This window comes from Cervus canadensis, chromosome 29 (assembly GCF_019320065.1).
Source record: "Cervus canadensis isolate Bull #8, Minnesota chromosome 29, ASM1932006v1, whole genome shotgun sequence".
NCBI lineage: Eukaryota > Metazoa > Chordata > Mammalia > Artiodactyla > Cervidae > Cervus > Cervus canadensis.
Genome location: NC_057414.1, coordinates 4396950 through 4420168, shown reverse-complemented (window position 1 = coordinate 4420168; position 23219 = coordinate 4396950). Strand labels below are relative to the sequence as shown.

Below are 23219 nucleotides of genomic sequence, written 5' to 3'. Positions count from 1 at the left end.
CCCTACACTTACCTCCTATCACACACTGTTATTTCTATAATTGGTTGTTTTCCCATCAGACTAAAAGTTTCACAAGAACAGATTGTTCATTATATCCCCATGCCTTCCAGTGTCAGGCACATATTAAGCATTCAATAAATACTTGTTAAATGAATAAGATGAATGAATGGATGTGCTGCTTCTATAGCTGCATGAGAGCAGATGCAACTATATAACCGCATGAATAAATAGCTTTGTCGATGAAGACAGAGCCACTCCGAAAAAACATTTGTTGCCTCGGTGATTTGTTTCATTTTCTCTACATAAAGCTCTTCTGGAAAATAAAAATTATTTTAGCTCCCCTCAAAAAAAAAACAAAAAACCTATAGTTGGGAATACTTCCATGATTAATATAAGAGTACAACATAACACTTTTTCTATTAAAAATAATAAATAATACGTATTAGCATTAGCAAAAATATCTTTCAACTTCCCAGCAACAGCTACTCCCTTTTAGAAATTCTAAAGGACTCTTAAAAAGATGGTGGGTTGATGAATACAAAAAGTGTTATTCACAGAACAGATGTAGTATTGACATCAATAAAACCCTCTTTTATGCTGCCTGGTCCACATTTCATTCTGCTATTTGAATTTTATTATGCACATCAACCTGTTACACATATTAACAATTGAAACTACCATCATGTAATATTTTAAAAATTAAGGAATAACAATATGGGTGTGAGTGTGTCCAACTTTGTGCGACCCTGTGGACTGTATCCCACCAGTCTCTTTTGTCCATGGAATTTTCTACACAAGAATACTGGAGTGGGTTGCCATTTCCTACTCCAGGGGATCTTCCTGACTCAAGGATCGAACCTGCGTCTCCTGGATTAGCAGGTAGATTCTCTACCACTGAGCCACCACATTGCAACTATCTTAATAGATTTTTTAAAACTTTTTTAAATGTCTAATTAATGGACACCTGAAATATGATTCACCCACTACTACTTTTTAAGATACTTAGTGTACATGAATAATTTTAGTTGCAGAGATAATATACTTTAGAATAACATTAGATTAGGATGAAAAAGGAAGGACCTCAAAGATGCATTAATATACACCTGTTTTACAGGAAGGGACAGTGATGTCCAGATGCCTTTAGGTGTCCAAAGTTACAAAGTACAGATTTACTTTGATTTTTTTCACAGTTCCACATTTCTTCTGTTCTTGTATCAAATCCCATATGCTATTGCATATGATACTTGAGAATTCCTACATAGCAAAAGAAAAATTCTACCAACTGTTCACATTTTATTAAATTTAGCCCAAAATATTCTGCCTGCTATCCAGAACTGCGGTCCTATTGATCAATCATCTAACAGCATGTTTCTCGCTTAACAGAGGCTAACATTATTTTCCTTGTTTTCTGGGTGTTAGGTGCTCAGTGGTGTTTGACTCTGTGACCCCATGGACTGTAGCCCACCAGGCTCCTCTGTCCATGGAATTTTCCAGGCAAGAATACTGAAGTGGGTTGCCATTCTCTTCTCCAGGGATGATGGAACCCAGGTCTCCTGCATTGCAGGCAGATTCTTTACTGACTGAGCCACCAGGGAAGCCTTGTATTCTAGTTATCACAATCATTGGGATTATTATATTTTAATTATTAAAGACATATTTAAGAACTGTCCATTCTATAGAGCATGTTGTATCAGTCACTAAATCGTGTTTATTGGGATGACCACGTTTTTCTCAATGACCATACTCAAAGAAAGGGATAAATTAAAGGTATATCTTGGGAGTTGATCAATAAATTATCCCTGAGTTAATTGTTTCATTACGCCAGATGCTGCGCTGGGTACTCTCAATACTTGACCGCAACACCGCTTACATATAGGTGATAGCATATCTTTTTCACAAATGAGGAAATTGAGATTCAGGGAAGTTAAAAACTTTTTCAAGTCCTAAAGTCAGTAAGTGTGAGAACAGTTTAAATCTCTGTCTTGCACCAGAGCGCTGCTCTTCAACTAAGTCATGTCACTTCTCCTTTCTCAGTACTGACATTTGTGACAAAGGGGCTAAAATGGAACCTGGACAAAAACACTCAAAAGAGGAGATTCAATCTTATACAAGTGACTTATCTTAACATCAGAAATGACCTTGGGATCCAGGTGAAAGAAAATCTGAGTTTTCAGGTGCTCTGATGATTTTCTGGCCGAAAATATCTTACCCCAAAACTATAAGGTTCTGCAAATCAGTCTGGTCAGACTGGAGCACTTAAGACCTTAAGCAATCTGAGTCATATGGGTGAGATCTAGGATTACTTTATCAGGGTGGGGGGGTGTTAGATTATTATGAAACAGGCCATAATCATTTCCTGCCTTTTACATGCAGAAAAGTGAAAAAGAAAAACACTTCTCTGGTATGTCTAATGGATCCTTTTATACTGCCATTATGCAGTGCCTTGTCTCGATTTGTCATAATCTCTCCTTTCATTCATCTTCTCACATTATTCTTAAGACTATGGAGCAAGCTATGAAGAGGAATTTATTTCCACAGTGGGTACAACAGAAGGGAGAATGGAGAGAGAGCCAAGAGGTCACAGGACGTAAGGGGACGGTCCAGTGCATTTCATGCCAAGATGGGAAGGAAAGAAGAGAGCGGGTGGAAGTACCTGTGCTCCCTGCCACGGGACTCTGGTGGGAGCGTGGTCAGGCGTGCTCACTCAGCTGTGCCACAGATGAGGCTGAGCCTGGACAGACCCGGGAGTTAGTCAGCAGTTCCAGTCTCGCAGGAAGCTTCAGCAAAGCAAAACCTGAGGAAAACCTCTCAGCCAGAAGTGCTAGCAGGTGGACCCCTTGTGGGGAAGAATGTGATGGGGGGGGAACTGAGACAGAATTAAAATTTCCAAGTTGTTGGCAAGTTTCCTGCCAAAACGTCCCAGGAAAGTAGAACAAGGACATCCCAAGTACATAGTCACTTGGGGGGAAAAAAAAGAGTATCAGTGGAGGTGGCTGAAGCGAACAAGATTTGCATTCTGCAGTCCTTGAGGAAGTCTCCTCACCCATATGCAGCTTTAAAATCAACCATACATTAATTACCATTTAAACATCATAATAGGACTTCCCTGGTGGCTCAGATGGTAAACCATCTGCCTACAATGCGGGAGACCCGGGTTCAATCCCTGAGTCGGGAAGATCTCCTGGAGAAGGAAATGGCAACCCACTCCAGTATTCTTGCCTGAAAAATCCCATGGATGGAGGAACCTGGTGGGCTACAGTCCATGGGGTCGCAAAGAGTCAGACACGACTGAGCAACTTCACTTTCACTTTCAAACATCATGATATAACTTTGTGGTAAGTAGCTCTGTCCTAGAGAGGTGCCACCCTAGAAATATTCATGAACATAATTAATTCAGAATATTCATGAAATCTCACATGGATATTTATCCTGTTGAATTGTATAATTTACATGATAAATCAAAATGCTGTAACAATAACATTTATTTCTGATACAACATTTAAAGCAGAGTAATAATGTTTCTTACCTTGTACCTGTAGTCATTAATATTCTGATAAATGGATTTATAGCACATGACATGTTTTTAGATTATATTTTTCAAATTGAGGAAACAGATTTCAGTGTCGATTTACTTTGTTTAATGCAATAGATTTCCAGTTTTGAGTTCTAATTAATAAATTTTTGTAACATTTTTAAAGTACTAATTATGTTTTATAGTATTTTCAATTATTCTGATTTTGAAATAATTATGAAATACATGTAGGTCAGATTTGACAGCATTCTCTCAAGAAAAGTAACACCAGGTGTAATACCTCGGGAAAAGTAAAACATATTTCAGAGACAATTTCCTGGATTATATAAGGAAATACAAACTCCCACTTACCTTTTCTAAAAAAATCATTTTAGTTTATTTTCATTGACAATTGGAAAAACTGAATGAGATGCTTGGCAATTTTTTGAAATAAAAGAAGGCATTCATCTAACTTTGAGGCCTGGTCCACTAACCCAACTGGAAGTTTTAGGCTTCAAGTCCATTAACATCAGTTGAAGCTACCATGTGATACTAGGCCTTATAGGAAGATATCCCTTAAGATTTTCTGAAATATAATCTGTAAAAGTAAAAAAATTTAAGGTCATACTATGGAGAACTTGGTTGGTGGGTTCAAAATTAAATAATCTTTTCTTTAGCAATGAAAGGGGATCACAGTGAGAAATCTATGAGTCTCATGCACTAAAGCGATTGATTTTGTCATTAATGGATGCCCAATCAATGTGAGATACTAAAAGATATAGCTCAAATTAATTCATGTTATGCTTAAATGCAGAATGAAAAGGGAGTTAGTGAATTAATGTGTTTTAATTAGTTTTTTCTAAAAACAATAGTAATTTCTATTCAAATAACCATTGATGATAAAATTGAAATACATTGTTTGGGACTGATAAAAATAACATAAAATGGGCTTGAAATGTTTAGCTACTTTCTGTAAACCCATAAGAGAACTGCCTATTGATTTTATTCCACTCCCACTTTTGTTTCTATTTCTCATAATACAAACACTTAATTTGCTTCTTAACAAAATAGAAGCATTTCAACATTAAATATTGTGTTTGTTTGTTTCAAATCAGAGTCTAAAGAATTTTTCCTTTAAAAAATCACTAAAATGCAGAATATCAGAATTCTCCAATCAGAAACAATATGTCAAGCCACAGTAAAGCTGATTGGCTTCCTCAAGCATAGAAGACATGGTCTTTAAATGAAAAGCTAATTAACACACTCAGAAAGACTACCCTGATATGTTATGTTAAAATGATGTTTGAGCTACAATACTACTACAGATATTTTAATATTGAGCTATAAATAGATGAAAAAGCAAATCCTGCCATAAAAAGCACAGGCACATTCTCCTTTCATTTGCACAAACACACAATATCACTTTAAGAAGTTGAAAACCAATAAAGGCAGGACCCTCAGACCCTGTGGGGAACAAAATGCCCAGCAAAGTAAATTATACTAATCATTTTATCTCATGAACTGGCAGCACCAACCAGAGCTGTTTAACCACAGGACCAGAATAAGAACAGAAAAATGCTGCACACAACAGCCCTGCTTCCTATCCTACCTTTGTGGTGACAATGCACAGGCAATCCATCCTGGATCCCTACACAGGGCTCAGTACATGGAAATCACACCAGCAAACCAGCAAAGGTGAGAAAAGCCTTTCGGTTTTTCACACAGAAGGAAGCAGAGCCTGGATTCTGCACAGACGGCTTTTCCAAGGGGGCCCCTCATGGGAAACTCGAGCCCTCCTCCATAGAGCTCAAGGCATGCAGGATTCTCCTAGGCACCGGAAAATCCCCTAGAAATCAGCTCCGGCAAAACTTCCCGACGGCTTTCGGGGCTCCGCGGCTGCATGGTCCTTCAGTGGATTCCGTGATCGGAACAAGGCTCCCGGAGCGCCTCGCACAGTTCTAGCGTGGAGAGGAGTGTTACACCAAGCACCAGAGAATCACATTTCAGCTCTCGTTCCCGTTTCTGAATTCTGATCTGCGGCTTCGGTCTACCCATAAGATCTCTGCCAAAGTCCCCCCTTAGCTGCCTTCCTCTTTGCTGCTAACAACTCTGAGTAAGCACAACACAAAAAACTCCGCGGCCCATCTATCAGAGGGCTGGCGTTCTGCTGCCAGAACAGCGGCTTTGGGTAATAAAAAGCTATTTATTATGAGCATGATTCCCGGCAGTCTAAATGACTCGAAAGATATGACTGAAAAGCGAAGGTGCGTGCGGCACTGCATGCATCACATCTCAACTCACTTGCAATTACAAGGGCAACAGCTTACAAATGACTAACAGCTGGAAAAGGTACCGATTTTAAAAACTGAGGGTTTGAAGGCTTCACTTAGAAAATGTCAGCTTTCTTCTTTTGTTTGTGTACCTATATGTGCCTTCTCTGACATATGAGCATACACAAACAACCTGAATATCTCTACAAATAAGTATATTAGAAAATCGAGGTGGGAGGAGGTTTCAAAGCGTTTACAGAAGTTCCACAATCTGAGAGACAAAAAATGAGTTTTCCCAAACTTTTCCCTCTTCACTAGCTGCCTGCAGGCACTTATTATGTGGGCAGAGCTCTGTGTTCCCTTCTGAGGGTTTTAACAGCAAATGATTAACCCTCCCCCTTCTCCCCAAATCCCTCCCTTTCTTCCAGTGAAACTGCTGCAGACACTGCCTCTGAGGCGCTTGACAAGCATCACTCTGGATAATAATATACTTTTTTTTTTTTTCATCCTCAGACACACAGGCAGAGACAGACTTGAAACAGAAAGAAACAGGGTAGAAAGGGGCGGGGGGGGACGGGAATAAGAGAGAAGTGAGTGACGGAATGGAAAGCAATGACTGACCAATAAACATGGAAAATCAGTTTTCCCTCTCACTGGGGAAAAAAAAGTCAACTGGCCCAGGAATGACAACAAGAGAAAATCCCTTGGGACCCGTATGTTAGGATCACTTATTTAAATACCAGTAGAACCATTCCCCAACCCTCCCAATCCCTCTTACTTTTTTATAAAAAGTGTATTTCCTACAATAAATAATTTGAAAATGTGTGAACATGTAAGACTCTTCTACCTTTCATGAATTTTTCAGGTTCTCATCTCAATATTCTCCTGATTGCTAAACAGATGAATGTCTCAGAAACTGACATGCCATTATCTTACCAAAATGAGAGCACTGTTCCTAAAGAATTAAAAAATTTAAAATTCATAGCAAATCAAATATGTGTTCAGAGAAGAAAAATGGCACACAATTATCTATGATTAAAAGACAATTTCCCGTGAACTGTTACCCTACTGGTGTAATAAACTTCAGATAATTTTCAAGTTAAACAACACAAATAAAACCCATGTTCTACTCCATTCAATTAGATAACTGTCTTATGGGGTTCATTTATAGAGAAATATTAAAAAAGCACCATGTTGCCTATTCACCTCCTCATTTATTATATCACCATGATGCTTAATTTAATTCAATACTTTCTAAACTTGTCTCAGAGCATGTATAATGTCATGACCTTGAGCATTTCCAAGTATCAAAGTGCTTCCCTGATACAACCAAACCATCCAATATGCAGTTGATACTGATTATCAATTCACCTTCAAACTAATCAGCCTTTATGTTCCTATTGCACTTTAAATTTGCAAAGCACTTGTGACCTTCTCTGGTGAGAATGTCCGACTTGAAGGCTTAAATGACTTCCCAAGGACAGGTACCTAGTAACTTACTGAAAGTCCAGGGCTTTATAAGTCATGATCAGAACAGAGACTGTTGGAGATGAGAAAGACAGAGAAAGTAAATTGGGTAGCTGAGGAAGATAGTTATTTTACAAGATATCCTTGGAAGAAAGGTACCTTTAGAACTATATTCCATTTTCTCTTAATAGAGAAAGTGCTTCCCTAGTGGCTCAGACAGTAAAGAATCCGCCAGCAATGTGGGAGAGCTGGGTTCAATCCCTGCATTGGGAAGATCCCCTATAGAAGGGAACAACTACTCACTCCAGTATTCTGGCCTGGAGAATTCCATGCACAGAGGAGCCCCAGCAGGCTCCTCTCTGCAGTCCATGGGGCCGCAAAGAGTCGGACATGACTGAGTGACTTTCACTTCACATATAGTAGAGAAAGCTTAAGAAATGGGCAAACTGGCACAGGAAGCCCGACTATTCTTTTGACGCTGGCTAATCACAAATGAAACACTTTGTAAACTATAAACATCTGCAGGAAAGAAAGGCAATTCATCCAGCATAGCTCCTGACATACCATATAAACTTCCTAAGTCATTCCTCCAACTCACATTTGTTGAGGACTCACTATATGATTTTTTTTATTAATGTCTGTATCACCTACTAGACCATGAGCTCCTGAGGCATGTCTCTATTCCCATTCCCACAGTATGCACTTATATGGGGACACCAGGGCGAGCACAACCCGGCAGAATCCTTGCCCTCAAGTGATTCAGCAATGAAAGTACAGTAGAGCAAGCACTTCGGGTGTTTGAGAACCACAAGTACAAGTATTTAACCCCGAGTGAAGGAGTCAGAGAAGGCTTCCTAGAAAAGAATCTTTGAGCTGAGTTAAGAAGGACCCACAGGAGTTAGCTAGAAGTTGTGATGAAGAAGAATTCTCTGTACTCTATTATATTTAAGTGGAAGCGAATCAATAACATCGTTCATCTTTCTGCAATCAGTTTACATGAACACATATCCAGAGGGTTTGCATTAAAAAAAAAAGAACTTTACAGCAGGCATTTCACAAATTGAACATGCAATCTCTGCTGGGGGAAAAAAGAGCAACATTTATATATATTTTTTCTTTTTAAATTAATTTTTATTGGCGTATAATTGCTTTATAATGTTGTGTTAGCTTCTACTGTGCAGCAAAATGCACCAGCCATACATATACATACATCCCCCGCTTCCGGACTTCCTTCCCAGCCAGGCCACCACAGCGAGATTAGGCAGAGCGCCCTCTGCTACATAATATGTTCTCATTAGTTCACTCTTTTATACACAGTGTCCATGGCATATGTGTATCCATCTCAGTCTCCCAATTCTCCTACCCTGCTTGAACTTTTGTTCTTAAAAAAGTAGAAATGTGCTATAAAAGCATATAGAATATATATGTTCTATAATCATTAGGTTGCACTTACCACAGGTGATTAATTGGATAATGTCTGTATGTTTAGACAAAATTAAATAGGTAACATTTAAAACACTATGGTGCAGTTTTCTATTTTGTGTATACCTGCCTTCCATTGATTTTCCTCAGATATAAAGATGATAGAAGATAATTTACTCCACCTCAAGGGAAACATTCCTTTATTTTTAAAATTAACAAGGCATCAACTTGAAGCACTTTGTTTTTTTTTTAGCTGATACACAGCTCAATTGGTCCCATGATTTCACAAGGAGTGTTTGGCAAGATATAAAGTTATAGCCTGCAAACGGCTTTACTTGATATTCTTTTAGGTTAAGCTTCCTGGTTAGCAAGCCAGGAACATATTGATTTTTAGTAAAACTTACCACTGGAAGTCTGATACCAGAAAATTACTATTATAAATTACCTGCACTAAGCCTATACCTTAGCCAAGTAAATGCATTAGTTTTATTTTGTTTGTTTCCAACAGGGAAAAAAAATACCTGTAGTAAAACATATTCTGTATTTATTCTCCTAGAATCTAACCCCTCTGAGGATAGATATAATGTATATCTCTGGCACCTAACATGGTACCTGCACTTAAGAGATACAAAATAAATATTTAGAGGAGAAACAATGATCAATGATCACAGCTCCAGTTATATCATATATATATATGGGCTTCCCTACTGGCTCAGTGGTAAAGAATCTGGCTGCAATGGGCTTATAAGGGCATATACATATATGTATATATATATATATGGGCTTCCCTACTGGCTCAGCAGTAAAGAATCTGGCTGCAATGCAGGAGATACAGATTCAATCCCTGGGTCAGGAAGATCCCCTGGAGGAGAACATGGCAACCCAGTCCAGTATTCTTGCTTGGAAAATACCATGGACAGAGGAGCCTGGCAGTCCATGGGGTTGCAAAGAATTGAACACAAGTGAAGCGACTGAACAGTATATACATACATACATACATATATATATAATATACACACATATATATGCATACACGAAATAAAGATATATAATAGATAATTTTATATATATATATATATATATGGAAGAATTAGATTAGTGCATGTAGCTGAAGATATATGCAACTACAAATATATTTTTTGGTAAATCCAGTCTGATGCAAAAATGTTGGTTTGGAACAATCCATTTATAAAGCAAAAGTGCAATTTCTTGCTAAAGCTGCAACAGCCACAGCATGCTGCTGAAAATAGGCAATTGCCCTCATGATAGAAAAACAGTAATAAATAAAAGCATTTTATAACTAATAGCAATAATTTATCAAGTGGCTGTTATCTGAAGTACTGTGGCAGATACATTATGCATATTATCTCTGATGGTCAGAACACCTTGCAGAAAGGAAATACAATTCTCATTTCATAGATGAAGAAACTGAAGTTCCCTGCGATTATATAATTCTCCCTAAATGACATAGCACCTACATGACTCCAACCTGAAGTACAAAGTCTTTGTGCTTTCCAGCTCATCATACCTCAAATCTTGAGGCAGTTTCTGCCTCTCAGGATCCAACTTTAGAGTATGGCACAGACAGAGCCAAAAGCACATCTCTAGCCAAAGGTTTGCTGACAAAGGTCCATATAGTCAAAGCTATGGTTTTCCAGCAGTCATGCATGGGATGTGAGAGTTGGACCATAAAGAATGCTGAATGCCGAAGAATGGGTGCTTTCAAATCTTAGTGCTGGAGAAGACTCCTGAGAGTCCCTTGGACTGCAAGGAGATCAAATCAGTCAATCTTAAAGAAAATCAACCCTGAATATTCATTGGAAGGACTGAAGCTAAAGCTCCAATACTTTGGTCACCTGATTCAAGGAGCTGACTTACTGGAAAAGACATTGATGCTGGGAAAGACTGAAGGCAAAAGAAGAAGGGGGAATCTCTCAGGGATCCACCTCTCAGGGAATGAGATGGTGAACTAGCACCACCAGCTCCGTGGACATGAACCTGAGCAAACTCTAAGAGTTAGTGAAGGACAGAGGAGTCTGGTGTGCTATAGTCCATGGGGTTGCAAAGAGTCAGACGAAACTCAGCGACTATACAACAACAAGACAAAGGTAGCCTGGACTCCATGTAGACTAATTACAAACAACTTGCAATCCACCCAAAAAGACAAGTTATGTCTCAGGGCTGCTATACTAAGGCTTATATAGCTTATAAGGTCTTTGGGAGCAACCTTGGAAGGAATGGACTCCCCAAAAGGCAGATTATCTCTAAGAAAAATAACTGAAAAAAAAAATCTACCCCTATAGACTCTCATCCCACCCTCTCTTTCCCCCATTTGCCCAGGACAGCAGACACACAAATGACATCTGCAAAGCTTGTTAACTTAGCAAAATAAATAGACTGCAGGCGGGTCATGGCAAAATGCCTGCCCTCATTTCCAAAATCTCCAGAGGCAAATAGGAAATTAGAATCAACTGGAAAAGGATTGTTTTCCAAAGAATTTCCATGATGAAAAAATATCTGGATAGTACTGGATCCTGAAAGTGAATCACAGAAGACAGGAGTCTATGTATTCTACATATGTAAAATGTGTGTGATTTTTTTGTAAGAGAAAGAGAAAAGCTAAATAAGAAAAATTTTCAGTGAATCAGAAATCAAGAAATGTTCACTTTTTCACCTACTTTCTAATGCTTTTTCATTGTACAGACTGGAACCATACATCAATTTTGCTTAAATAAATGAATTGGAAGGTAGCTAATTGATAACCATGTAACCCCCTTCACCAAAATCCAAAACACCTTTGGAATTTAGATACTTATGTATAGTAAACTCTAAACCATGAAGTCATCTTATAAAAATTGCTTCTGTAACAAATCAACTTATATAAAATTTGTTGAATATCATGTATATTCCTTATGAGACAATTTTCCCCACAATATCTAATGTTTTCTATACTCTGTTGAACAGAGTACAGAAATTCAAACAGTTGTGCACAGGCCACAAATCAAAAAAGCTACGTGGTTTGAAATACAATTTTGCTTTCCAATTAATATAAATAACCTCAGTGGGACTGCTAAATGCCCTTCCACACTCCACCTCCCTACAGTCCATTGCACTGGCCTGCTACCTCTTCCTCAAATATGCATCTCACTGTCCTTCTTCCTCAGGGCCTTGAATTTGTTGTTCCCTTTGCCAGAAACTCCCTTCCCCTGGACCTTCACATGGCTGGCTCCTTCTCGTCATCCCTGCTTAGATTTATCACTTCAGTAAAGCCTTCTTCACCTAAATTCCTAATTTAAATTAAATTCCCTTCCATCATTTTCCATTAAATAATCCTATTTATTATTTTCTTCTTAGCAATTACCACAGTCTGAAATTACATTATTCACTCTTTTATTATTTAAAATTTATCCCTAAGAACAAAACGTTTGTCTGTTTTGTCCATGACTGCATCATCAGTGTTTAGAATAGTGCCCAACACACAGCAGATTCTAAATGTAGATTTTTTTGAATGAATGAGTACAATGATCCTATTATAAAAAAACTTTTTAAACTATTTTTTAAAAAACTAGTTATAGTCAAGAGTCAACATAAAATTGCAATCTATTGCTTTTAATATAGCTTGTTTTCTAAAAAAGTGATTTACACTAACCACAGTATAAATAATATAGTTTTCACATTCAGCATTAACTTTTTATTAAGCAGACTGTGACTAGACACACTCATGTGCCTATTATCATCAAGTATTTACAACCAGTGAATTAAGTTTAATTTTGCAGGTAATGGACCTAAGGCTTAGAAAATTGACTTGCCCAAATTTAGATACCTGCTGGGTTGGTAAACTAGTGCATGGTTGGTATTCCCCTGACTGAGTGGATAAGCCAGGATGTGAACCTTGATCATCTAACTCTAAGTCCCATCTTATTATAGTTTCAATGATGACCTATTGCATTTTCAAAATCTCTGAACTCATGAGCCAGACAGTAAATACCATAAATTCCAAGTATTTACCTCTGTGTTCTTTATCTAAGTAGACTACACTTCACTGTTTCCACACATGTAAAACCCAGGCTCCTAAATACAGGTACATCAAATGATCAGAATCTCATTTCTGTAGTCTTGGGGACTGACTAGCCAAAAACAGTTTTATGCCTATGTTACAGTTAGTGACCAAAAAAAAAAACAAACAACAAACAACAACAACAAAATACCCTGATCTCCTGAAATGCTGGTACAGAAATCCAGTCATTAATCTTTAAAAGGCAGAACACTGACTCTGAGGCACTACAAAGTGTTTAAAGACAAAGCACAATATCTTCATCAATCTGGAAATGAGGATTAATTATTACACTGCATGCTTCAAATTAGTACACACAATCAGCCAGACTTAACCACAGTATTCCATTAAATAAAGAAATTTAAAACTTCACTATTAATTCTAGATACTTAAAAAAGTTTGCCTCTTAACCTTCACTAGCACTGGAACATAGAAAATACAACTGATGCTAAAATAGCTTGAACATCATATCAAACCAGTCAATCCTAAAGGAAATCAACCCTGAATATTCATTGGAAGGACTGACACTGAAGCTGAAGTTCCAATACTTTGACCACCTGATGCAAAGTGCCAATTCACTGGAAAAGCCCCTGATGTTGGGAAAGAATGAGGGCAGGACACAAAGGAGGCAACAGAGGATGAGATGGCTGGATGGCATCATCAACTCAATGGACATGAGTTTGAACAAACTCCAGGAGATGGTGAAGGATACGGAACCCTGGCGTGCTGCAGTCCTTGGGGTCACAAAGAATCAGACACGACTTAGCAACTGAAAAACAACAATCGTGAGTTTAATAAGAATAACCACATAATAGTTAAACTTGCCAAGACGGAATGAATTACTTTGGGAGTAAATATCCTAGATATATAATAGATATATAACCGAAGATGTTCCAGCAGATGATAGATTCTTTTTTAGCAGAGCAGCAGTACACAAGATTTTGTTGTTGTTGTTCAGTCACTCAAATATGTCCAACTCACTGGGATCCCATGGACTGTAGCATGCTAAGCTTCCCTGTCCTTCACCATCTCCTAGAATTTGCTCAAACTTGTGTCCATTGAGTTGGTGAAGCCATCCAACCATCTTATCCTCTGCAATTCCCTTCTCTTCCTGCCTTCAATCTTTCTCAGCATCAGGGTCTTTTCTAATGAGTTAGCTCTTTGCATCAGGTGGCCAAAATACTGAAGCTTCAGCTTCAGCATCAGTCCTTCCAATGAATACTCAGGACTGATTTCCTTTAGGATTGATCTCCTTGCAGTACAAGGGATTCTCAAGAATCTTCTCCCATACTATAGTTCAAAAGCATCAATTCTTCAGCACTCAGCCCTCTTTATGGTACAACTCTCACATCCATATGTGACTACTAGAAAAACCATAGCTTTGACTACATGAACCTTTGTTGGCAAAGTAATGTCTCTGCTTTTTAATATGCTGTCTAGTTTTGTCCCTGGAGAAAAAAATAGCAACCCACTCCAGTACTCTTGCCTGGGAAGTCCCATGGATGGAGAAACCTGGTAGGCTACAGTCCATGGGGTCACAAAGGGTCGGACACAACCGAGCGATTACACTTTTCTTCCAAGGAGCAAGCATCTTTTAATTTCACGGCTGCAGTCACCATCTGCAGTGATTTTGCAGCCCAAGAAAATAAAGTCTGTCACTTTTTCCATTGTTTCCTCATCTATTTACCATGAAGTGATGGGGCTGTATGCCACGATCTTCATGTTTTGAATGTTGAGTTTTAAGCCAGCTTTTTCACTCTCCTCTTTCACCTTCATCAAGAGGCTCTTTAGTTCCTCTTCACTTTCTGCCATGAGGGCAATGTAACTACACAAGATTTAAGACTGAGGAAAGTCACTGCCCTGGATTACCATAAAAATTTGAATTCTCTGATTCTGTGTTATTATTCTTTATTTTATTGTTTAAATTATGAAAGTATGATAACACACAGGAGACTTGGAAAATATAAAACAAAGTTACATACAGTTCCACCATGTGTGCATGTGTGTGCTTAGTCGCTCAATCGTGTCCAGACTCTTTTCAACCTCACAGACTGCAACCCACCAGGCTCCTCTGTCCATGGATTTTCCAGGCAAGAATACTGGAGTGGGGAGCCATTCCCTCCTCAAGGGGATCTTCCTGACCCGGGGACCGAACCTGGGTCTCCTGAGCTGCAGTTGGATTATTTATTGTCTAAATCACCAGGGAAGCCCACTATATATCATTTTTAAGTAGATAAATTCAGATTTTTAGTTAGAATTTCAATAATAAATTCTCAAAAATTAATAGAATAAGTAGAAAAATAGAAGGATATAGTAGACCTTAAAAGCACTATGAACCAATTCAATGTAATTAAGATTTATAAAATTTTCACACATCACCAGTATACAAATTCTATTCAAGTTTCCATAGACTGTAAATCAGGAGTCATTGAAACATAACCAGGGACATATAACAAGGTGTAATAATTTCATTGTCTAAAGGTACTGCAAACATACAGAGTCTGTTCTCTTATCACTGTGGAATTATGTTAGAAATCAATATCAAAAGATATTTGAAAATAACCCAAAAAATGTTTCAAGTGCAATGTGACATTTACCAAGAGAGATATTTGATTTAGTCAATGAAAGCTTCAATAAAGTTAGAAGCCTGAAAAAATATACAGAGGGTGACTGCAGAGAAGAAAGCATTTAAATGAGAAATTAACATCAAAATGAGATATTAATATCAAAGATACTTTAAAATTCCATGTATTTGGAAATTAAATGTCCATTTAAAAATGATGGGTGTATCTAAGAAGATATAATGAGGAAAATTAGAAAATATTTGTAACAATAAAAATGAAAAGAGAAAATAGCAGAATTTGTTGCACTCAGCTGAAACTGCTCAATGCAGCTAAATATAATGTGGAATCTTGAATAAGGTATGAAAACAAATAATGGACACTAGTATAAAATTTTGTGAAATGTGAACAAAATCTGTACTTCAGTTAATACTGTATCACATATTAATTTCCTGATTTTTGTTTACCACATAGTATTTATTTCTTTATATTCTCAGAATTGGATTAGAAGTTTCAAGCTTCATTATTTTTTTTTTAAAAATCACTGAATAGAATGCTAGATTTCTAACTTACATTCACTCAAAACTTGGATATAGTTCCAATTATTCTGGCATCTAGTGTTACTGCTAAAATTCTAGAAGCTTATTATTTCTGTGGTATTTTTCACCTTAGCCTTCTAGGAAGATTAACTGAAAACCAACATTTTTTAAGTAAGGACAGTAGAAAACACCTAATGTGCATGAAACGTGTTCTCATCCCTGAAACAGCCACCAGGGACCTCCTCCCACGGCAGCGTGGCGTCAAGAAAAAGAAGTTTCTTTATAAATATGGGCAAGGACAGAAGAGAGAAACAGCTGAATTACAAAATTATTCTTAATAGGATGGCATGGATTGTCAACACAGTACATTAACAGTCACATTTTAGTCTAAAAAAATAAGGGCAATGTTGAGATTCTCTAAAATTTATAACTTCCTTATTCTATCGAAGTGTTACTGTAACTTAAAAGGACCCATATATTATTTAGTCTAAGTCCTTCTCTTCTGATTAGGAAACTGAGGCATAGATTGGCCAAGTGATTTTCCCAACTTTCAACTGCATGTTATCTGCATCCAGCAGATATATATAATCATCACGACTATTCTTTTGTCAGACAGATTTTTTTCTTAAGATAGTTAAGAAATTCTCACTGATACTTATTTTAATTCAACCAGAACTTAGTTTAAGCAGTAGAAAGTAGAAATCTGCAAGGAGGATCCTCTTTTCATCAAGTGGTTTCCAGGGGAAAAAAAAAATTCAGACTCTTTGTTATATAATACTGGCATGAATCCAAGCAAACCCTAACAACTATTTCTAATAGAGTCCAATAAAATAAATATAAGACCAGCAGTTCATTGCAATAGAATGAAAATTATTTATCAGGCAGTACTAAACCCATAATAATCGGGATTTCATTAAAATCTCTTAAGTACCCTGTAAGATAAAGAAACTAAAGTTTTTAGAATTTAAATAGCATAGGCTAGGCTAGCAATATGCTTTCCCATAATAAAAACACAAAAATTTTTCTAATATACTTCTCAGCACTTGTTTAATTTATCTGTTGGACAAGTTGGCACATTTGTATCCCACTAAAGCCTGATGACTTCATTTTCAGGAAGCAAAAATACAAATATCCTCTTAGATAGCCAGAAAGTCTAAAAATTTGTCTTCTAAGTATTCATGAGTCCAATGTGGACATCCACATTTCCTCTCTCCTTGTGGAAAAAAATACTTCCACTGCCAAATTAGATGATTTCCTTTCCTGGAAGCACATTTTTCATATTACAACAGTCTGAAATAGTTTAAATAATACATTTTGCATGTGCACATGAGTGCTAAGCCTCTTCAGTCATGCCTGCCTCTTTGTGACCCCATGGACTGTAGCCCACCAGACTCTTCTGTCCTTGGGATTCTCCAGGCAAGAATACTGAAGTGTGTTGCCATGCCCTCCTCCAGGGGATCTTCCCAACCCAGGGATGGAACCCGCATTTCCAGTGACTTCAGCATTGCAAGTATGTATTCTTTAGTGCTGAGCCACCAGGGAAGCCCAAATACCTTTTATGTTAAACAAAATAATTTTTCAACAGAAATGATGGTCCTTAACAGAGACATTCCATAAACAGGCCAGTAGTTAAATTTAGCTCTAAGTTTCATGAATTTTTTTATAAGAGAAGAACAATTCACCATACAACCTTTCTTATTTTACTAGATTCCTCACAGCAATTATCAAAATTCATACTCAGAACAGGCTCAGAACTGTCCAATGCCAAGCCCAAGTTAAAACTAGGAGGCTCATTCAATTGGCAGTGCCAGAAAATTAGTCCAGGTCATAAACAGTAATCAACAGAGAAACTGTTCCTTCACTGACACTTACCACTCAATGAATATCATAGACATATCACCCTATATGTGACTGCCACTTGATGATATATGGAGCCATAATGACAACTGCCTTTGCTTGCTAACAGAAGCTGTAGAAGAAAGACAAGGCAAATCATCACTGAAGGGATATTTCAAGAAGTCTCAATAAAGGCAATTCCTATAAAGTAATATCCCCAAAGAATTTTATGTGTGCCTTGAATATTTAATACATTTTCAAAATAATACTTGTAATTTATTTTCATTATTTTCATCATTATTTGAATGGTTATTTTCATGACTATTTGAAATCATGATGTCAAATATTTCATGATTAAATTCATGTCTTTATAAAAGGAAGAATGGAAACCGACTTTACATTATTTGTTTTGTTTTGTTTAATCACTCAGTCATGTCTGACTCTTTGCAACCCTATGAACTGTAGCCCATCATATTCCTCTGTCCATGGGATGTCCCAGGTGAGAATACTGGAGTGGGTTGCCATTTCCTTTTTCAGGGGATCTTCCTGATACAGGGATTGAACCTATGGCTCCTTCATTGCAGGTGGATTTTATACCTGCTGAGCCATCGGGGAAGCCCTATTTTACATCATTGGGCCACAGTAAATAAGGGCCACCTTGTGACAACTGATCAGAGATAAACTAAATCTGAGGTTGCCAATCAAAATACTTAAACTGACTTTCCTTGGACTCAAGTTCTTCTTGGTTTTATCACATAAAACACTGTGACCTCTTTAACATTACCTTGTACCTGACTGATTTTGCTTCCTTGTCTTGGATAAATAAACAAGATGACAATCACACACAAAAAAAAGAATGACTGGAGTGTTTTCAGACTGCTTTGGGGAAGCTATTGCCCCCAAAGCTCAATAAAACCTGAAAACCATCACCAAAGGAGAGTATGAGGGGTTTTCTGGAAGGCCTGAACCAGGCAGGATAAAAGATAAGGAAAGTAGTGAAATGGAGCAGGACCATATGATCCTCCCCCACCCCCCATCATGTCCTCTGCCTGCCTTTTGTCTGTGGAAAACTTTAAAGAGTAAGTTTAATCAGAGAAGAGAGAAATGCTGAAAAAAAGGAAAACAGTCAGAGGAGACTAACAATAATGTAGTCCTTAAGCATAGTCAAGGACCTTTAGTTCTTTCGCAAGGGCTACAGATAATATTCTCAGCCATATTCCATGAGCCGTCCTATAGATACCAAAACACCAGGGGAAGTTAACTTTGTGATGACCAGACTGTACCCAGGACATGAGCTGCCACAATTCTGAGAACTGACCGCAAAGAAACGGAAACAAATGGACCCTGGAACTAAAGAGTAACTGTACCTAAAACAACCAAGATGATGTGGGTCAGACCATGGATGACAAACATGAAGATGACTGTCAGAGATGACTATGCTGTTTCTGCACATAACCCCCCCACCCATGTCTATAAAAGCTCTCACACCCTGCTTGTTAGGGTGGAAGTTGGCCTTTGAACACCCTCCCCTTGCCCCCCACTAGATTCAGCCAGCATCTGAAATAAAGCAAACTTTCATTTCCACTAACCTGGCCTGTCCATTGGCTTTTGAACAGTGAGCAGCCAGATCCACACACTGCTTTCGGTAACAGTAGCTTACAAAACGATTGGTGATCACCAGCAACTTAAGAATATACACTAAAACTCAGAAAACAACATTTTCTAAATAAACATACACAACTACTCAAAATGACAGACAGCTGATGTCAGCTCAGTAGCAGGAGAAACCAATATGTTGATCAGGCCAAATCCAGGAATTAGATTACACTCTACAGAAAACAAGGCGTATCTTGCCTGTTAAACATAGAAACAAAGAAAATGCTCCAACACTTACACTTGTCTTTTTGTCAGTTTGCAAAACACTGATTGTCTTTTATTTTGCTCAATACATGAAGCATTTTCCTTTGGTTCACTGCAAGCTGTAAGCTAAAAATAAAGTTTAAAAAAAATCAACATTTCTTGCTTTCTTCAATGTGAATTTAGTGTTTTACAAACTTTTAACATGCACATTAAAAAGTCTAAGACCTGAGTAAATATTATTAGATACTGTTTAGGAGACCCCGGTTTGATTCCTGGGTTGGGAAGATCCACTGGAGAAGGGAAAGGCTACCCACTCCAGTATTCTGGCCTAGAGAATTCCATGGACTACAGTCCATGGAGTCGCAAAGAGTCGGACACATGACTGAGCAACTTTCACTTTCTATGTCAGTTTAAGATATGACTGCACTGTCTAATCCATTTTTATATTGTTCCCTAAGAGAACACTTAAAATGGGATAGTTATTCAAAGGAAAATTTATAAATTTCAAAGTTTTTTTTTTACCAGGGAGTGTTGAATTTGGATTATTTAAGTGTAAATTGGTGATCTGTAAAAGCTGAACCTGGTTAATGGGAAGGTGAAGATAGAAGGGCTGATCTCAGCTTCCGTAAGTTCCAAACTTGCAGGAATCTCTATGGTACCTATCGGCACCCTCAGAACAAGCAGAGGCACTGCCTGTCTTTTCTTTGAATTGTCTTCCCAAGGATGTCTATCTCACTACAGCATTGGGTGGTAGAAATAAAGTCTACTTCCAAAGCTAAGGATAGTTTCCCTTACTGACCTGTGTAAAATGTCTGTGTTCCCTGAACTGTGATTCGGTCTCCATTGTGTTCAAATGTGTTGCTTAGCCATCTTTGCATTGCCCTGTAGGAATGGGGGCTCGAGGAACCCATTCAAGAAAATACTGTCTGGTTACTGCTCTGGTGGCAAATAAAGTCCTTTGTCTTTGTCCTGGGAATCTTCTGAGAGCATCCATGAAACTGTAACAGGGTTCTTGGCTTGCAAGCTGGATAAAATATTAGACCCTTCACAGTTTTCGGTAATTGTGGTGACAAGGATAGAATGCTGACAGATTCATGGTTTTCTGGAAGAGAAAGAATCAGAGACTTGCAGGGTGATAAGGAGGACTTCTGGGCCATCTCTGGGAATTGGTAGCAAACATATTGACCAAATTGTATGTTTAACGGCATAATGATGGTCTTCTACTTTAATGCCTGTTAATGAGGAAGCGTTCACAAAGTGATTACAGGCTGAGTACTGGGAAATAAACTCAAAGACACTCCCCCAACTGTGTCCTGACTGTGACTAACTTCTCCGAGTTGGTGAGCAGAAGCTGATGACCCCTTTCAGAAACAGTTATGGAGAAATGTACCTAGACTAATTATTACAGAAGAGAAACATGAAACCACGGTGAGCAGAAATCACGGCTGCAGTGTGGCTGTAGACGCTCCTCTTCTCTGCCCCCATTACTGATGTCTATCACATGTTTATAGAACTGTCTGTCCTGTTGGAGCTCCTTGGAGGACCAGCAGTATATCTTATTATTTTTCATTTTTCAGGGGTCAGTCATTGAGGGCAGGAGGAGAAGGGGGCAACAAAGGATGAGATGGCTGGATGGCATCAGTGACTCAGTGGACGTGAGTTTGAGCAAACTCCAGCAGATGGTGAAGGATGGGGAAGCCTGATATGCTGTAGTCCATGAAGTCACAAAGAGTTGGACACCACTTGAATGAACAACAAATAAATTTTGTTTAATAAATAAAAAATGAAAGATTAAATTAGATGTTTAGATGGAGGAGCAAACAAGGAACAAGGGGTCTGATCTGGCTAAGAGGAATGTCAAGCTCAGCCTCTTGAGGATACCCAGGGAAGCTCTGACTCAGAAACAGAGTCCTTCACTTTGTTCTCAGCCTGGGATGGTTTGCTACCACGTTTGGCGTGACGATGAGTTCAGGCAGCAGCGGTGACCGCAGACTCACTCAGCAGCTGAACTCCAGGCGGTCTCATCGGGCTCCTACTGAGAGCCTCCATATGGTGACGCAGCTCTGTACAGTTTGCGGGGGTGGGTGAGTGTGCTCAGTTGATCTGGTGCTTTATGACCTCGTAGACTGTAGCACAGGAGGCGCCTCCATCTATGGACTCTTCCAGGCAAGAGTACTGGAGTGGATTGACATTCCTTTCTCCAGGGGATCTTCCTGACCCAGGGATTGAACCCACATCTCCTGCACTGGCAAGTGGCTTCTTCACCCCTGCACCTTTATGTCCCCAGAGCAGCAAGTGTTTAATCTGCCGGTCTGTAGACTGGCAGCACTGATGGCATTGCTGCTAATGTGAGACTCTGGGTGGATCACGGGGTTCATTCCCCTGAGCTGCAAACCACCTCCGCCCCAGCCGTAACCCAGAGGAGACGCGCCGCGCTCACTGCTGCCAGCTGGCCTCACTCTCCTCCCTTCACTTCCACCTCAGATGCTCTGAGAGGAAAAAACATCATGGGTGGAGTTAGAAATGTCCTTGCTCCCAAGAGGAAGTAATGTCATGTACACCGGTCCAAGGGCTTCCCAGGTGGCTCAGTGGTAAAGAACCTGCCTGCGAAGGCAGGAGATGTGGGTTTGATCCCTGGGTTGGGAAGATCCCCTTGAGAAGGAAATGGCAACCCACTCCAGTATTCTTGCCTGGAAAACCTCATGGACAGAGGAGCCTGGTGGGCTGTGGTCCGTGGAGCTGCAAACGAGCCTGACAGGACTTAGCCACTAAACAACAATGTTTCTCGGCTCTCAAGAAGGAATAATGATCATATGCATAAGTGCTAAGTCATGTATACTTGTTCAGATATGCTAAGGACTCTGCAGAGGGTAAGGACTTAAAACTTTACAATTCTGTCCCATAGGCAACCAAATCACAATCTGCTGGGATGGAGACAAGGGCACCAGGATTCAGCTGACTGAGTTCAGCATGGGGAAGAAAAGCTAAATGACCCTGTGTATGCAGCCCTTTGGGCTGAGTCAATGTATCATTTATGGGCTTTCACTGCTGAAGATACAATGGATATTAACATTTCACTGCAAATTTCATGAAGTCCAGAGGGGATTCACCCCATTAGGGTGAGTTAATGCAGGGAAATGCTAATGAAACATGTAAATCACTCCCCAATTCTTTTTTTTTTTTTCTGTTTTCTCTGATAGTCCAGCAGAAACAACAGAATCTCAGGAGAAAAAGGTGAAATCACAGCCTCAAGGTTTCAAAAGCCTGCAGGGACAGCACAAGATGCAGTATCTTAAAATAACCGCCAAGTTTGGACACCAAGAAAGGCTAATGGGAGCTGGAGGTTTACAGTGGATGATTGCTAAGTGGCTTCAGTTGTTGATGCTACAGCCTCCGTTATTTCAAACACTGTGCGTGTGTACACGCTAAGTCGCTTTAGTCGTGTATGACTCTCTGTGACTCAATGGACTGTAGCCCACCAGGCTCTGCTGCCCGTGGGATTCTTGGAATGGGTTGCAATGCCCTCCTCTATTGGAATGGGTTGCGATGCCCTCCTCTAGGGATCTTCCTGACCCAAGGATAGAACCTATGTCTCTCATATCTCCTGCACTGGCAGGTGGGAACTTTACCACTCGGGCCCCTTGGGAAGCCCATTCTAAACACGAACTGCAGCTAAGTCCACTTCACTGACTGGAGGCA

General features: G+C 39.0%; 1 protein-coding gene across 15 annotated transcripts in view; it reads right to left on the bottom strand.

Moving 5' to 3' along the window:
- Positions 1-23219, bottom strand: part of DLG2 (discs large MAGUK scaffold protein 2) — a 2236304-nt gene that overhangs the window by 1778411 nt on the left and 434674 nt on the right. For 2 of the 15 annotated variants that reach the window (XM_043451489.1, XM_043451490.1), the window contains exon 1: positions 5121-5666. The exons of the other annotated variants lie outside the window; for them this stretch is intronic. In XM_043451489.1, coding sequence (XP_043307424.1) covers positions 5121-5150 — 30 coding nt within the window. In that variant the 5' untranslated portion in view covers positions 5151-5666. Of the gene's footprint in view, positions 1-5120; positions 5667-23219 lie in introns of those variants that run through there. 15 annotated transcript variants of the gene reach the window in all.